This window comes from Rana temporaria, chromosome 7 (assembly GCF_905171775.1).
Source record: "Rana temporaria chromosome 7, aRanTem1.1, whole genome shotgun sequence".
Lineage (NCBI taxonomy): Eukaryota > Metazoa > Chordata > Amphibia > Anura > Ranidae > Rana > Rana temporaria.
Genome location: NC_053495.1, coordinates 16,291,331 through 16,310,150, shown reverse-complemented (window position 1 = coordinate 16,310,150; position 18,820 = coordinate 16,291,331). Strand labels below are relative to the sequence as shown.

The 18,820-nt window shown below is 46.1% G+C and overlaps 1 protein-coding gene across 1 annotated transcript in view; it reads left to right on the top strand.

The window, feature by feature from the left end:
* KBTBD12 (kelch repeat and BTB domain containing 12) overlaps window positions 1–18,820 on the top strand; it is a 78,329-nt gene that overhangs the window by 15,468 nt on the left and 44,041 nt on the right. The window contains exons 4-5 of the mRNA XM_040358972.1: window positions 10,381–10,531; window positions 16,020–16,217. Of these exons, the coding sequence (XP_040214906.1) occupies window positions 10,381–10,531; window positions 16,020–16,217 (349 nt within the window). The remainder of the gene's footprint in view (window positions 1–10,380; window positions 10,532–16,019; window positions 16,218–18,820) is intronic.

The window sequence follows — 18,820 nt, the reverse complement described above, 5'->3', positions numbered from 1 at the left end:
CGCTCGGTATATGTCGGCGGCGGTGTTCAAACACAGCGCGGGAAAGCGGGTATCGGCGTATATCGCGCACACCCACGATTTCCCCCTTATTTTAAGGGGAAAAAAGTGCGCGGTATACGCCGATAAATACGGTATATTATTTAGTTGGAAAATTCAAATCAATTCAAAGTCAAATTCCATTCGAAAATTAATTTATTCTATTTGAAATTCGAATTTTGCAAGATGGTTATATTCTTTGTATTCCATTCTGTTATAGTTTTTTCTATTCTATTGTTTTATTTTATATTCTATTCTTTGCTATTCTATTCGAATTTGAATTTATTCTATTTGAAATTCGAATTTTCAAAGATGGTTATATTCCATTCTGTTCTATAGTTTTTTTCTATTCTATTGTCTTAATTTCTATTCTATTCTTTTATATTCTATTCGAACTTGAATTTATTCTATTTGAAATTAGAAACAGCTATAGGCTTTCTATTTTATTCTATTCTATTCAAATTAAAAATATATTATATTTGGAATTCAAATTTCAAAAGATGGTTATATTCTATTTTCAATAATACTGGCTCACTTGGTGCCCCTAGTACTATGATCGCACTGGGCCGGATTCAGGTAGAATTGCCCATTATTTACGGAGGCGCAGGGCAACGTTTTTGCCCTGCGCCCCCGCAAATTTGCTCTGCTGCCCTTGATTCACAGAGCAGAAGCAAAATGCCCGGCGCTAGAGCACGCAATTTAAATGATCCCGTAGGGGGCGGGAATCATTTAAATTAGGCGCGTTCCCGCGCCGATCGTAGCGCGCATGCTCCGTCGGGAAACTTTCCCGACATGCATTGCGGCAAATGACGTCGCAAGGACGTCATTTGCTTCAAAGTGAACGTGAATGGCGTCCAGCGCCATTCACGATTCACTTACGCAAAGTGCGTAAAATTCGAATTTCGCAACGCGGGAACGACGGGTATGCGTAACATGGGCTGCCCCTGCTAATAGCAGGGGCAGTCTTGCGCGAAAACTGCCGTACGTAAACAACGTAAATTGCGTACGCAGGGCTCGCGCAACGTTGTGAATCGGTGTTAGTATGCAATTTGCATACTATACACTGAGCACAACGTGAACGCCACCTAGCGTCCACCGCAAGAATGCAGCCTAAGATATGCGGGCATAAGAGCCTTATGCCGCGCATATCTTAGGCTGCAGTCGGCGTAACGAGGTTCCTGAATCAGGAGCACTCGTTACGCCGGGGCAAGTAAGCAATTGCGCTGTGTTACCTATGGTTACACAGGCGCAATTGCTTCTTGAATCCGGCCCAGTGTCACCAGCTGCTTCCAGTCACTATCTATGGTCAGGAGTCAGTAGAACGGGCTCCCAATCAGGTGACCACTGTGACATCTGGTGATAACATGGTAGACGGTCTGCTAGAGACCCCCTTAAAGGGCCGGCGGTAAGGGTTAAAAAAAAAAATCCCATTTTACTTTCTGATATCTTTCAACCAGAATATTAATCATATTTTCGCTTTTTGCTGTGAAATTGCCGTCTTCGGGAACGTTCCCTCTGCTGTCACGAGAGCGGCACTTAGCCGTGATTGCCGCCGTTATTTTATTTTTTTCATACCGATCTGTGAAAAGGAGGAATGAGCTGCCCATTTCAGGCTCACTTTCCTGGCAGTCGCTGATCTTTTTTATTTCTGAATCGTATCTCATAAAGGAGAAAGCTGTGGGAGGATGAGGGGGGATAAGAGGGAATCGCTGAGCAGGCACACGGCTAATTACCTGCCTGCCCCAGTCTGAGCACCAGGCAATCGGCGGCACGCGGGGGGAATCTTCCTTCCAGGACTGACATAGTTAAGGATTCATGATACCATGACAAGTTGTCAAGAAATGGATGGAGTTATTTATAGAGTACCGAGGCTAGAAAAATGACAAACACAACTCACTCTGTATGCCAAGGATGGGGGGGGATGTAGAAACCAGCCAGTTGGAGTGGCCCCGGGGGGCCCAATGGCCATCTGGCTCAGCATGGAGAGCGAGGTTAAAGGGAATTCCTTAAATGCTGGAAGCGGGCGGCAGTGAGGGCCATATGCGATGGATAGAAGCTGTCCGCCCGTGTTATTAGGAGGACGGGTAAATAAAACTATTCATGGGCAGATGCAGCTCTCGTCGGGCACGTATTTCAGCTGCCTTTTCTCTGCAAATTATTTGCCTCCTTATGGGCAGTCCAGAGTTGGTAAAACATGTCTCCAGGCTATATCCGGGTAAGCTGGCCAGATGGCAGTAGAATTTCATTCAAAAATGTTCATTTTCAGAACAATTGTGTAGCACCCTGATGTTTAGGCAGGGAAGGGATGCTGTTAAATTTAGTTGCCAGGTGGTAGTTGCCTTGGCCAGTTGTAAGGAGGTCAAAGGATTTCACCCTAATTGTAGAATTGCTGCACTTCTCTCTTCTGTCACTAGATGGCGGGGTATCTGGTTACATTAGATAAGACAAGGGCATTGCAAGGACAGATTAGGAATAGATGGGTTGTCTCAGCCAATGGGATTTTCTTGGGTCCTTTGGCCTGCTGGGAGTGCATATTTATTTGGGTGGAGTCAGGTGATCAGGGTTCTGTGCCACCTGGATGGCTGTCTGGGTGGACGTGTGTTGTACTGCTCCGGGCTTCTAGGCCAGAGCCTGAGACCTATCCTGGGGGCATCTGGCTGCTAGGCTGTCTGAGGGCCTATCCAGAAGCAAGAGATCAGCGCAGGGTTGAAGTGATGGTTCTGCCAGCCGGAGAACCTGTTGTGGTCGGAGGTAGAGGGAAAGCTTTCAGCAGGTGCCAAGCCAGGGACCCAACCAGTGGATGTGACACAGAGCAGTGTTGTGTGCCAAGCAGGACTGTCTTAATGGCATCATGGGCCCCTGGGTAAAGTAATGCACTGGGACCCCTACAAGCCCCAATTTACACCCCTACTGTCAAGAATTAAAGTACTGTATAAATAGTTGATAGGATTAAACATATATATATTAGTACTTTCAATAAAATCGATTTTAAACAATAAGAAAACATGCCATAAATTGAAGACTAAACAAAACAAAGGGCACAGTATGGGGGGGCACTTGCCTGTAAAGTTGAGCCGGCGTAACGTAAATCCCCCGGCGGAATTGAAATTCCGCGGGTAGGGGGCGTATAACATTTAAATCAGGCGCGTCGGCCGGCCGGCCGCGACTTAATCCCAGTGCGCATGCTCCAAATGACGTCGGCAAATCGTCATGCTTTCGACGTGAACGTAATTTACGTCCATCCGTATTCGCGAACGACTTACGCAAACAATGTAAAAAATTCAAAACTCGGCACAGGAACGACGGCCATACTTAACATTAGCTACGCCTCATATAGCAGGGGTAACTATACGCCGGAAAAAGCAAACGCAAACGACGTAAAAAAAAAGCGCTGGGCGGTCGTTCGTTTCTGAATCGGCGTAACTCCTCATTTGCATATTTGTCGCGTAAAAGATACGGAAGCGCCACCTAGCGGCCAGCCTGGAATTGCAGCCTAAGATCCGACGGTGTAAGTCACTTACACCTGGCGGATCTTAGGGAGATCTATGCGTAACTGATTCTATGAATCAGTCGCATAGATACGACGGCCGGACTCAGAGATACGCCGGCGTATCTCTTTTCTGAATCCGGCCCACAGTATATATACACACAGAAAACACACAAAATACACATACACACACTGAAAAGGTACAGGAGAGGCGGGGCAGCTATAATCTTGTGATTTTTTTTTTAAAACACAGATTTTTACATACTGTTCCTGGTTTTACTGAGGCTGGCAACCATGATGGGGCCCCCTAGTAGCATGGGGCCCTCGGGCAGTACCCGAGTGTCCAAATGGTCAGTCCGCCCCTGTGTACGTCACCGCGTTCTTGGCGGTCGGAATTTCCGACAAGATTTGTGTGACAGTGTGTATGCAACACAAGTTTGAGCCAGAAAAAAATCCAAGTTTTTCTTGTCGGAATTTCCGATCGTGTGTTTACGCGGCGTTAGGCAGGTCCAAGCGGTGAATGGTAGGGGGAACAAATCAGCCAATCAGCAGGCAGGGCATGTTCCCTGAGTCCGTTTAAACGCGAACATTTCTATGTTTGACTGGAGTGAACTTTTAATGCATGTTAGCGCAGTGACATAATTACGAGAAGCAGGGAAAAGCTTCAAAGGATTCCTCAGATCTTCGGTAAGTGGGTGTTTATTGATGAACCGAGGCTCGCATTAATAGGAGACATTTCGCATTTGTCAGCCAGAACTCAAAACACATGGCAACAGGAGAGGATAGCTTACCAGCTCCAGTCATCGAGCCCCCATTCTCTCACCCCGGCCCCCTGCATTAGAGCGCGTCTTGTTTGGAAGACGCCAAGATGATTTGCATTGTGCAGAAATGACAATTTTCTGTAGATCCCTCGCAAAAGGTAACAGACAAATGCAAATTATAATAACAATGAGAGCTGGCAGATGCAAACGCGTGGGATGGCCGGGGGATCCTAACATTTCATTTACGGAACGCGAAAATTTAAAAGGGCTGCAACACCTTTACTGTGTGCCACATATCAGTAGGATAAAAGACATACTCCAAGAAGATATTTAAAAAAAACTAAAATTTGGCGTTGTGTTTTTTATTGTACAAGTAAACCCGCCACTAATGCCCCATTCACATGTAAGCATTTGTAGCTCATTAAACGCACCAAAGGGTGGCAATTGTGTGCATTGCATTGCGTTTGTGGTGCTTCCTCATTTGCTCAAATGGATTGCGTTCAGTGGACTTGCTGCCCACCGCAACAGGAGCAATCGTTTTTTCTGTGAGTGCGAAGCAAAGCATCACTGCCACGGCATGTGTATTTTCCCACCCGCTGCCTTTGCTTAAAGCAGGTTGGAGGGGACATGCCTGGGTCGATGAAATCAAAATGGGGTGGGGTCACCCAGTGATGGCACCGGGTGCCCCCGCCCCTCAGTTCAATTTCGGCAGTTGAGCTGTCAGCCCTAACCCTAAGCCCTAACCCTGGCCCTAACCCTAGCCCTAACCCTAGCCCTAAGCCCTAACCCTAGCCCTAACCCTAAGCCCTAACCCTAAGCCCTAACCCTAACCCTAAGCCCTAACCCTAGCCCTAACCCTAGCCCTAACCCTAAGCCCTAACCCTGGCCCTAACCCTAGCCCTAACCCTAAGCCCTAACCCTAGCCCTAAGCCCTAACCCTAGCCCTAACCCTAAGCCCTAACCCTGGCCCTAACCCTAGCCCTAACCCTAAGCCCTAACCCTAGCCCTAACCCTAAGCCCTAACCCTAGCCCAAACCCTAAGCCCTAACCCTAAGCCCTAACCCTAGCCCTAACCCTAAGCCCTAACCCTAAGCCCTAACCCTAGCCCTAACCCTAGCCCTAACCCTAAGCCCTAACCCTAAGACCTAGCCCTAACCCTAGCCCTAACCATAACCCTAAGCCCTAGCCCTAGCCCTAACCCTAGCCCTAACCCTAAGCCCTAACCCTAGCCCTAACTCTAAGCCCTCACCCTATCCCTAACCCTAGCCCTAACCCTAAGCCCTAACCCTAAGCCCTAACCCTAGCCCTAACCCTAGCCCTAACCCTAAGCCCTAACCCTAAGCCCTTAACTTGTGGGGTGTAGACCTTTTTTTTTTTAATGGGTCAGCGGGTGACGTTCATCGTGATTGACACTGGATCTACACCGGGGGGGAAAATTTATTTTATTTTTTAATAAAAGACCTGTCCACCACTGGGGGGTGAATCATTTACATGTGGTTTGGGATCTGATGGCCCTTGCTAAAGGAGGCTTCCATATCCTGATAAGCCCCCAGCCCGCAAATACCCACAACTACCGGCCAGGGTTGTTGGGAAGAGGCCCTTGTTCTCATCAACATGGGGACAAGGTGCTTGGGGGGGGGGAGCATGTAGCCAGATACGTCTGGTATGATTCCCACAAATAGAGCTTTCTTGGTGGTATTTGATCAACTCAGCAGTGTATCGTATTTACGCTACGCCGCCACTTACAGGAGCAAGTGCAGTATTCACAAAGCACTTGCTCCGTAAGTTGCGGCGGCGTAGTGTAAATGGGGCCGGGGTAAGCGCGTGTAATTTAAATGTGGAAGGGGGGCGTGTTATACGCCGCCGCATTCAAGTTACGTCGGCGGAGAAAGCCTATTTTTTGACGTATCTGCCTTGGAGAATCGGCGTAAAGATACGCCAGCGCAGATTTGAAATTACGGCGGCGTATCTGGAGATACGCCGCCTTAACTGCTACCTGAATCTAGCCCAATATTTTTTAATAAATATCCCAATCTAAAAAATAAAATTTTAATTTTCTCAGATTAGGTCGATACGTATTCTTCTACATATTTTTGGTAAAAAAAACGCAATAAACGTATAGTGATTGGTTCGCGCAAAAGTTATAGTGCCTACAAAATAGGGGATAGAATTATGACATTTTTTTTATAATTTTTTTTTTACTAGTAATGGCGGTTATCTGCGATTTTTGTCAGGACTGCGATATTATGTATTCTTCTACATATTTTTGGTAAAAAAAAAAGAAAAACACAATAAGCGTATATTGTATTGATTTAGTGTACATGGAACCTATACGAGTTTCATGTACGCCCATTTTGTGGCGTTCCACTAGTGGGAATGGAGGGGTTAGAGGGATAAAATATGGAGGTTAGGATTTGGTGTCTATGAATGGAAATGATTTCTATCTCAGGGTGTGTAGGGCCCGGAGGCGAAACAGTCAACCGCCTTTCCTTTTTGATGTTGGCTTACAAAGCAATGTATGAGACGAGGATCTGCAGCCGAGGTCCCAAAGACATCAATTGTTCTCCCGGCCTCGGCAATTTTCAGAATGTGCGCCGTCAGGACGACCTGCGTTCAGTAAATTGTAATATTGCTACGCTGCCAATCTTTATCTCTCGGGTCGTATTTCCATAACTGTGCTTGTCAGTAACTTTTTCAGCTTTTTTTTTATAGTATCGTCCTTGCAATGTTGGCACTGCAGCTGTTTCTCAATGCAATGTAACGAATGGTGTACACTTTACAATTTCTTTACAGATCAATATCTTCTGATAGGAATAATCGATCAAATATATAGACAACAGCCTAATCAAAATATGTCGCAGACCATAGATTTCAATGAAACCTGTTCAAATCTTTGCGACTTAAAGTGTTTGTAAACCTTCATTAAAAAATAAATACAAATAACAAACATGTTATACTTGCTTGCTCTGTTTAACCAGGGACAGTATGTAAAAATCTGTGTTTTTTTTAAATCCCAAGATTATAGCTGCCCCGCCCCTCCAGTACCTTTTCCGTGTGTGTATACTGTGTATGTATATTGTATGTGTCTGTGTGTATACTGTGTGTATACTGTGTGTATACTGTGTATGTATATTGTATGTGTCTGTGTGTATACTGTGTGGCCCCACAATCTATTGCCTGGTGGGCCCATAATCTCCTATTGCCTGGGGCCCCATAATCTCTTATTGCCCGGGGGCCCCATGAGTTGTCAGTCCGCCCCTGGTCTTCAATAAAGAAATCTACTTTTGGGGGCACTCATGGCTTGTGTATATTTTGATTACCACAAATCCAAAAGATAAATAAAATTAAAACATCAACCAATGACCGTTTCGCATGGCCACATGTATCGCAATGCCTTGACGAAACGCGTAAAAATGGTCGTTGGCCGATGTTTTACTTGTTTTTAATTATGGATTTCTGCTAATAAAGATATGATCAAGCAGTGATCGCCCCTGATGTGGACTTCTTTATTGAGGGTAGGGATGAGCTTGCATTTGTTTGTGTCGGGATCCATGAAACAGACAGACACAAAAAATGCAGTAAAAAAATCACACCTTATAATAAAGTGGTTAAAATAGTACAAATAGTAAACATAGTCAAAACATAGCCAGGGTTCGGTAGCCAAATCGGATAGTTAAAACAAGCCAGGAAGTCAGGAAGCCAGAGATCAGCGTAGTCGGAGGCAGCAGACAGGATCAGGAACCAGAAGGGACGTCAGCCAGGCAAGTCTTCAACAGGAACACAGCAGAGAGTCTCTAGATATGTTGACCAAGGGAAAGGTGCTGAATGAAAGAGCCAGGCAGTTTAAATTGCCAGAGGGGGCTGGCTGTGGGCTAGACTGAAGAGCAGGAAATGAACACCAGGTGAGCCACTGTGGACGATGAGTGCTGGCAATTAACCGACACCTGAGCAACCTGAGCACAGAGAAGGGATAGCTGAGCCCAGCCCTGACAGTACCCCCTCCTCAATGACCCCTCCCCCTCGAAGGACCACCAGGTTTAAGGGGGAAAATGCCTATGGAAAACACAGAGGAGGACAGGAGCATATATGTCTGAGGACGAGACCCAAGAGCGTTCCTCAGGACCTTACCCCTTCCAATGAACCAGGTACTGTATGCGCCCACGGAACCAATGGGAGTCAATGGTTGATTGTATCTCATACTCCTCAAGGTTCTCAACCTGCACCGGGCAAGGATGTGGTACAGAGGTGGTGAAGCGGTTGCACACCAAAGGTTTTAATAAGGAGACCTGAAAAACATTCGAAATACGCATGTTAGAAGGAAGGCCTAATGCGTAAGCCACTGGGTTGTTCCTACTGAGAATATGACAAGGCCCAACAAACCGTGGTGCCAGTCTTAATGCTATCTTGATCAGTGTTGCCTATCCGTGCCGCCCATCAGTGCCCACCAGTGCCACCTATACAGTAAGGACCCTCCAGTGTCACCTATGAGTGCCCATCAGTGCCACCTATGAGTGCCCATCAGTGCCACCTAGGATTGCCCATCTGTGCCACCTATGAGTGCCCATCATCAGTGCCAATCAGTACAGCCCCATCAGTGCCCTTCAGTGAAGGAGAAAACTTGCTTATTTACAAAGTTTTGTAACAGACACGAAGAAAAACTATAAGGCCCAGATTCTCAAAGGGCTTACCACGACGCAACGCCATGTACACCGTCGTAAGTCCTAATCTGGGCCGTTGTATCTATGCGACTGATTCTTAGAATCAGTTACGCATAGATATCCATTAGATCCGACAGGCGTAAGGCTCTTACGCTGTCGGATCTTAAATGCATTTTTTTTTTCGCCGCTAGGTGTTGACTCCGTCGTTTTCCCCGTCGAGTATGCAAATTAGCTAGATACGCAAATTCCCAAACGTACGCGCGGTCGACGCAGTGAAGTTACGACGTTTACGCAAGGTTTGCGTGGCGTAAAGTTGCCCCTGCTATATGAGGGGCAACCAGTGTTAAGTATGGCCGTCGTTCCCGCGTCGAAATTTAAAAATTTACGTCGTTTGCGTAAGTCGTCCGTGAATGGGGCTGGACGCCATTTACGTTTACGTCGAAACCAATGACGTCCTTGCGACGTCATTTGGAGCAATGCACCCTGGGATATTTTACGGACGGCGCATGCGCAGTACGTTCGGCGCGGGAACGCGCTTAATTTAAATGCTCCACGCCCCCTACCCGGCTAATTTGAATTTGGCGGGCTTGCGCCGGGTGATTTACGCTACGCCGCCGCAACTTTACAGGTAAGTTCTTTGTGAATAAAGCACTTGCCTGTAAAACTTGCGGCGGCGTAACGTAAATGAGATACGTTACGCCCGCTGAGTTTTGTGCGATTCTACAAGAATCTGGGCCTATATTTTTTACAAAATTTTTGGTCTTTTTTTTATCTGTAGCGCAAAAAATAAAAGCCCCAGTGGTGATCAGATACCACCAAAAGAAAGCTCTGTTTGTGGGGAAAAAATTATAAAAATTTGGTTTGGGTGCAGCGTTGCATGACCGCGCAATTGTCATTCAAAACGTGATAGCACTGAAAGCTGAAAATTGGTCTGGGCGGGGAGGTCTATAAGCGTACCGGTGATCTGACGATATGGTTCCGGCTATCGAGATGGTTCCTGTAAGGACTGCGCAGGCGCAATCCTTGCCGACGGAAATCTCCAAACCTCGGCCGGCATCCAGGGCGACGTGGAATTTGAGGAAAGTGTCCAGTCGGCCTCAAGTCCTCACTTCGCTCGGACGGCTCACTCCGCTCGCTCGGCCTCCTGGCTCTTTTTTTAACATCCTCCAATCCACGGGGATGTTAAGGAATGAGTCTGGATGCCGGCCGAGGTTCGGAGATCTCCGTCGGCAAGGATTGCGCCTGCGCAGTCCTTACAGGAACCATCTCGATAGGGGAACCTTAATGACAAGTCACCGGGATTGAAGTGGTTAAAGATATAACAGAATATTTATCACCGGATCCCGTCTTCAGACAAAGCTAATTTGAAAAGAGTTAGAACAACTATGAGAAGATTTAAAGTCTCTGAAAAAAAAGCGCTGTGTTTCTCTCCATACAGATTGACAACCCCAACGATGAGCCGGATCGATTGAGCAATCGGCTGTTGCAGTATGACCCCGTCACTGATAAGTGGAGGCAGATGGCTCCCATGAAGTATTCCAAATATCGCTTCCATGTGGCGGTCGTGAACGGAGAAATATTTGTATTAGGTAAGCGTGGGGGAAATAAAACAATCGATGGATGTAGGTGAGAATGTCCAATGTCGAGGGAATGTCCACTCATGAAAGCCGAACTCTGTGGGCACAAACACTTTCATATACACTATGGGCCGACTTCAGATAGAATGGAGTATCTATCCGCGCGGCGTAACGTATCTCAGATACGTTACGCCGCCGTAATTTAGGGCGCAAGTTCCATATTCAGAAAGAACTTGCACCCTATCTTACGGCGGCGTAACGTATGTGGTCCGGCGTAAGCCAGCGTAATTCAAATGTGGATGATGTGGGCGTGTTTTATTCAAATTGACTGTGACCCCACGTATTTGACGTATTTTACGAACGGCGCATGCGCCGTTCGTGAAAAAATCCCAGTACGCATGCTCGAAATTTGTCATTGCTTTCTACGTGAACGTAAATTACGTCCAGCCCTATTCGCGAACGACTTACGCAAATTACATGAAATTTTCAAAACTCAACGCGGGAACGACGTCCATACTTAAAGCGGGAGTTCACCCGAAATTTTTTTTTTAACATTAGATTGTTGCTCATTTTGTGAAGGGGAATCGGGTAGTTTTTTTAAAAACGAAGCAGTACTTACTGTTTTAGAGAACGATCTTCTCCGCCGCTTCTGGGTATGGTCTTCGGGACTGGGCGTTCCTATTTGATTGACAGTCTTCCGACAGGCTTCCGACGGTCGCATACATCGCGTCACGAGTAGCCGAAAGAAGCCGAACGTCGGTGCGGCTCTATACGACGCCTGCGCACCGATGTTCGGCTAGTTTCGGAAAATCGTGACGCGATAGATGCGACCGTCGGAAGACTGTCAATCAAATAGGAACGCCCAGTCCCGCAGCCCATACCCGGAAGCGGCGGAGAAGATGTATCTCTAAAACGGTAAGTACTGCTTCAATTTAAAAAAAACACCCGATTCCCCTAGACAAAATGAGCATTTTGGTTAAAAATTAACATTTCCGGGTGAACCTCCACTTTAACATAGGATACGCCTCATATAGCAGGGGTAACTATACGCCGGAAAAAGCCTAACGTTATCAACGTAAAAAAAAATCTGGAGGTCCGCAAATTGCATATCCCTGCCATAGACTGTGTAGAGGGGGGTGTGTCCATTCCCTCCACTCAGGTCTCAGATTACACTAATCTCCCTGCTCTATGCTGTTACAGAGAGCGACGCCAAAACCCCACCCCCTTCCTTCAGAAGCTCAGAAATACTGGGTAAACTGTGCACTTTGATAGTCTGGATAGGAGAGGGGGCTGAAGATAAACAGGTATAACATATGTATGGGGATTTGTTTCATCTCAGAGGATAATCCCTTCAGTGGGTACATGGGAGGGTTTACAACTACTTTAACATTGCTGAATATTAGTGGGCCTAAACGCACAATCCGAAAGGGTTTTTATATCATTCAATGTTAAAAAAGACCCTAACGTTACAAACAGACTTCCGTGATTACAATACACCAAAATCAAACGTAGCTTTTCTACCAAACAGTGCATGCAAAACGCAAATAAGAAGCTATTTTTATGCCTTATTAGTTATTTAGTCGGTGTTTTCATGGCAGTTCCCCTTTAAATTATTCACAAAAACCCAATTTTGTCCAGCCTGTAGCAGCTGCTCCTTTAATGATGTGCTCTACACCGCGCTTTATACCGGCGTGTAGATACGGATCAGACTCTATATAAATAGCTGTCAAGTCCACCTTTACATCTCTATTGCCATTAACACCAAGCGAAGAGCGCAGTCTGTGTGTCACGCATGGCTGAGCCGGCGAGTCAAGAGCATCGTCAAGGACGGCGCGCCAAGAGAAGCCTTAATGGAGCTGAATTTAACATGAGACTCTGCCGGAACGAGAGATAAATACAAGAGATTTGTTTTACCAGCCTGCCAGAGGGGAGGGATCATACGGATGGCCTTAAAGTTGACGTTCCTCTTAATGATGAAGTATGAGTTTATATTACTGCGAAAGCCGGCTAAACCGTGACATTTCTGCAGATCCCGAATCACCATATTAACATTTCCAAGGACGTCCAGCATATTAGAAAACCATATTGCATCTGACATAACTAATTGAAATACCCAGTAAATAGCAGCCATATATAAAGGGGATTAGTCCTACGCTCACTTATGAAGAACACACAGTGTCCAGTACACCCTGTACTCAGATGAAGTTCAATAATTCCCTATGTGCAGGGACATGCCACCAATGAGGAAAATTCGGCACTTGGTGGGGGAAAGCACCATGGTATAGGTGGCTTCTAGTGGCAATTAGCCTAGGCATGTACCCAATAATGTATGGCCAAAAAAGTAAACACCTGACCTGGCCATCACATCAAGGCATGCCCCCAACTCCATCACACCAAAGCATGCACCCAACTATATGGCCCAAAAAGTAGACACCTGACCTGGCTATCACACCAAGGCAAGACTATAAGGACAGAAAAGTAGACACTTGACCTGGCCATCACATCAAGGCATGCCCCCAACTCCATCACACCAAAGCATGCACCCAAATATATGGCCCAAAAAGTAGACACCTGACCTGGCTATCACACCAAGGCACGACTATAAGGACAGAAAAGTAGACACTTGACCTGGCCATCACACCTAAGCATGCTGTTGCCTATATGATCCAAAAAGTAAAAACCTGACCTGGCTATCAAACCAAGGCATACTCTTGTCTATATGGCCCAAAAGGTAGATATATGACTATATTGCCCAAAAAGTAGACACCTGACCTAGTCAATACACCAATACAGGCTCCCATCTATATGGCCCAAAAAGTCAAAATCGGACCTGGCCATCACACCAAGGCACGCTCCCACCTATATGGCCTAAAAAGTAGACACCTGACCTGGCTATCACACCAAGGCACACTCCCGCCTATATGGCCCAAAAGGTAGACACCAGACCTGGCCATCACACCTAGGCTTGTTCCCAACTATATGGCCCAAAAAGGTAGAAACATGACCTGGCCATCACACCTAGGTACACTGCTCACTATGTGTTCAAAAAGTAGACACCTGACTTGTTTATCACACCAAGGCATGCTCTCGCCTATATGGCCCACAAAGTAGACATCTGACCTGGCCATCACACCTTAGCACACTCCATATTATATGGCCCAAAAAATAAAACCTGACCTGGCTATCAAACCAAGGCATACTCTTAACTATGTGGCCCAAAAGGTAGACACCTGACCTGGCCATCACACTTAGGCTCGCTCCCAACTTTATGGCCAAAAAAGTAGACGCCTAAACTGTCCATCACACCAAGGCACACTCCTTACTATAAGGCCAGAAAAGTAGACACTTGACCTGGCCATCACATCTAAGCATGCTGTTGCCTATATGGCCCAAAAAGTAAACACCTGACCTGGCCATCACACCAAGGTATGCTCCCAACTATATGGCCCAAAAAGTAAAAACCTGACCTGGTTATCAAACCATGGCATACTCTTGACTATATGGCCCAAAAAGTAGACACCTGACCTAGCCAATACACCAAGACAGGCTCCCATCTATATGACCCAAAAAGTCAAAATTGGACCTGGCCATCACACCAAGGCACGCTCCTACCTATATGGCCTAAAAAGTAGACACCTGACCTGGCCACCACACCAAGGCATGCTCCCAACTATATGGCCCAAAAGGTAGAAACAAGACCTGGCCATCACACCCAGGTACACTGCTGACTATGTGGTTCAAAAAGTAGACACCTGACCTGTTTATCACACCAAGGCATGCTCTCGCCTATACGGCCCACAAAGTAGACACCTGAATTGGCCATCATACCTCGGCATGCTCCCAACTATATGGCCCAAAAAGTCTCTCATTTTAGGGCCCTTCTCAGATCAGACCACTCTATACCGTGCATCAAATGTCTTAGCTTCAACCTAAGCCAGTTTGAAGAACAATCAATAAATTGCCTCGCGGTAGTTATTTATATGAAACGTCCGGCGCCTCTTCCGAAAATCTTTGAGAATGCTGTGCTAAATTAAGATCAGTTCCGTTTCCCCAGAAGATTTCTATAAAAACACCCAACACAAGAACGCAAAGTTGATTTTTGCATAATTTAAAACAATGGCGCTTGAATCAAGTCTATTTGAGTACCGAAGTTTGATGAAAGACGGAAAAAACAAAAAAATACGGCTTTTTCCGGCAAGTGCTTTTCCAGCTTAAAGGAAGGATTTATAGAGGGTGCAAACACAGATTCTTTGATCCATTCTGCTTTATCTCAGAGGATTTCTTAATAAATTCTGGCCTTCTGCGGATTAGGAAATTGAAGACAAAAGGGGAATTATGTTGATTCAACAATAATGACATCAGAATCTGCGTTTTTTTACCTCTTAGTTTGTGGGATTTTGAATCTAAGAGGTCTTTAGAAATCTCAGAGAGTTTTGTTCCTACCAGCCGAGTAATTGGAGCCTCCACTAAGAACTTGGGTTCTAAAGGTTTCTTTATTGTGAACATTCCATTAAGATGCCTGCCCTGAGACACAGCCTCTGCTTCTGGGGCCCTTCCAAGTCCCAGTGAATTGGCTCTCTCTTTGAGGGAACAATAGCGTTATTTTTAGCACAAGCTGCATATAATAATTTGGGCCTGGGAAAGAAGATTGGATGGGGACCTACATGGAGATGCTTGGTGGGGAGAACCTTTGCTACAGAACATCTATGTTAGTAGAAATGCGTAGCTAACAAGAGAACTACACCTAAGTAGTCCAAAAACAAACATATTGGGGTAGATTCAGAGAGAAGATACGACGGCGTATCTCTGAGTCTGGCTGGTCGTATCTATGCGCCTGATTCATAGAATCAGTTACGCATAGATTTCTATTAGATCCGACTGGCGTAAGTCTCTTACGCCATCGGATCTTAACTGCATATTTACGCTGGCCGCTAGGGGCGTGTACGCTGATTTACGCCTAAAATATGTAAATCAGCTAGATACGCGAATTCACGAACGTACGTCCGGCCGACGCAGTACATTTACGCCGTTTACGTTATGCTTTTCTGATTAGCCTAACTGTCCACACACTTTTGAATGACACCTTCCAAGACCTGGCTGAGCCTGAAGCTGATTTCCCTGGATGAGGTGCACTTGGCCATAGTGGCCTTGCAAACTGGTAAGACCACTGGGGCGGATGGTCTCCCTGTGGAGTTCTTAAAGGCCTATGTAAACTCTGTAGCCCTTAACCTACATAGTATTCTGACTGAAACTTAATCCACTGGATCCAACCCTGACTCTATGTCTGAGGCCTATATTGTGGTCATCCCTAAGCCAGGGAAGGATCCTATGTAATGCTCTTCCTGTCGCCCTATTTCCCTCCTGAATTATTTTGCGAAGGTCCTGGCAAAGATCTTGGCTGGGCGCTTGGGGAGAATTATTATTACCCTGGTAAAAAAAAAGACAAGTCTGAGCCTGACCACCTTTTTCATTTACCTCACCCATTTTCTTGTTCTTGCAGGTGGCATCGGTTGCGATGGTCCAGACAAAGGACAGTCCCGCAAGTGTCTTGATGCAGTGGAAATTTACAATGTAGATGCGGATTTCTGGAGGGATGGTCCCTCGATGCCCTATCCTTTGCTCTCCCTTAGAAGCAATTCAAGCAGCGCAGGTTCGGTAGAAGGAAAGCTGTATGTTTGTGGTGGTTACCGTGGGGCAGGTAGGTGTTAATGGTTATCATCAGCCAATTATAAAACGTTGACAGTACATCTCAGAGTACCTGGATCTTATGCCCTGTACACATGATCGGAAATTCCGATGGACTTTTTCGGATATCACAGTTTTTCCATCGGAAATGTTCTATATTTTTCTGATAGAATTCCGTCGGAAATTCCGATGTGATTTGGCTGGGCAAAAGCCTGATCGTATGTACGCGGAATAAGCGTGATAGCTAACCTTTTATTTTTGTAATAAATATTACATCTTTTTTATAGAATTCATGAAGGTAAAAAACCTTCAGCTTTTAGAACCACTTTAAACATTACATTGTACTATATTCTATACACTGTATACACTATATGGAGAAAGGATTGTAAACACATGACCATTACACCTTCCTATATGCCCAAAAGTATATGGACATTCCTCAAAATCATTGAGTTCTGGTATTTTCACTGAGGGGTACTGTTAATACTACAGCATACAAAGAAATTTTAGACAACTGTTCTCTTCCACCCTTGGGTGGGAACAGTTTTGGGAAGACACTTATGTTTAAAAATGACTGTACCCCGGTGTACAATGCCAGCTCCATAAAGACATGGTTTAATGAGTTTGGTGTGGAGGTGTCAGAAACCATGAATCAGACCGAGGCAGAAGTACAGTTCAATCACACTTGTTTAATAATAATAAAAAGATAAACAGAGTAAGCGTCGTCAAAAAATAGCCAGAGTTCAGGAACCGGATTAGATAGTCAGCCAAGCCAAATGTCAGGGAGCCAGAGATAAACGTAGTAGAACAGCAAGCAGGATCTGGAGCCAGAAAAAATGTCAGCCAAGCAAGTCTTCAACAGGAACGCAGGAGATAGTCTCTGCGATGTTGACCAAGTCGAAGGCAGAGATCAGCTGAGCTGGACGGCTTAAGTAGGCAGGACTGACGAGCAGGATATTATCAACAGGTGAGTCACTGTGGAGAGAGCTGGCAATTAACCAACAGCTGAGCGGCCAGCTCAGAGAAGTAAGGGTCCTTTCACACTAGCGGACCTTTCGTCCGCTCATTACAAGTCCGTTAACGGACTTGTAATGAATCCCTATGGGAACGCGTCCGTTAGCGGATGGAGCATCCGCTAGCGTCCGCGTCAGTCGGGATCCGCTTTTCCGAACAGAAGAAACCCTATTTTTCTTCCGTTTGGCGGAGCGGAACTGATGCAGACGGACAGACGGTCCGTCTGCATCAGGTTCCCCATAGGGGACAGCGGAGCAGAGACAGGGCGGTCCCTGCACTGTGTGCGGGGACCGCCCTATCCGCCGACAACATGAGCGGGGATCCCCGCTGAGCCGACGGAGACACACGGAGCGGACCCGGAAACGATCCACTCCGTGTGAAAGAGCCCTAAGGGCTGAACCCAGCCCTGACAGGAGGAACTCGAGTGGTCTTCACATAGTATGGAATTCAACCCTACTGCAGAACAGATATGCCCATATATACACTGTGATTTTAGTAATAAACTGACATTTAATAACAGTATTCTATTCCATCCCAGAGCAGGAGGTCGCGGGCCACATCAGAGGGCTCCGCTGGCCACATGTGGCCCCCAGGCCACTGGTTGGGCACACCTGCTCTACTCCAACCAAGACTGAAAAAACACATTGGGGTAGATTCACGTACCTTTATGCGGGCGTAGCGTATCTCCTATAAGCTACGCCGCCGTAACTTTGAGAGGCTAGTTTGGTATTTTTAAAGATTTTGCCACCGAAGTTACGAAGGCGTAGCGTATTAGGGCCGGCGTAAGCCCGCCTAATTAAAATGTTGAAGCTGTGGGCGTGTTTTATGTATATTTACTGTGACCCCACATGGACGTATCCCAGTGCGCATGCTCCAAATTACGTCGGCAAATCGTCATGCTTTTTAAATTACGGCCAGCCCCATTCACGGACGAGTTACGCAAACGACGTAAAATTTTAAAAATTTGACGCAGTTCCGACATCCATACTTAACATTGGCTGCGCCATGTTTTTGGTGGTTTATCTTTACGCCTGAAAACCCCTTACATAAACGGTGTATCTTTACTGCGACGGCCGGGCGTACGTTCGTGAATAGGCGTATCTAGCTGATTTACATATTCTAGGCGTAAATCAGCGTACACGCCCCTAGCGGCCAGCGTAAATATGCAGTTAAGATACGACAGAGTAGGAGACTTATGCCAGTCGTATCTTAGCAATATTTAAGCGTATCTCAGTTTGAGAATATGCTTAAACATACAACCGCGCGGATTCGGACTTACGACGGCGTATCTACTGATACGCCCGTCATAAGTTTTTATGAATCTGGCCCATTACGACTATACGTACACTTAAGTGCCGGTTCACACTGCAACGACATGAAAGTCAGCACGACTTTGCGAGGCAACTTGAGGAAACTTTGAGGCAACTTCAAGTCGCCTCCAGGACAGGCAACTTTGCCAGTGGCCAGTCAAACAATAATCAGCTCTGTGGAAGGGAGGGGTTTGCCTGAGAAAACTATTTTCTCTTCCTGTAAAGTTGCTTCAGTTAAGACAATGATCCGACTTTGGAGGCGACTTCCATTGAAATCAATAAGTACAAGTCG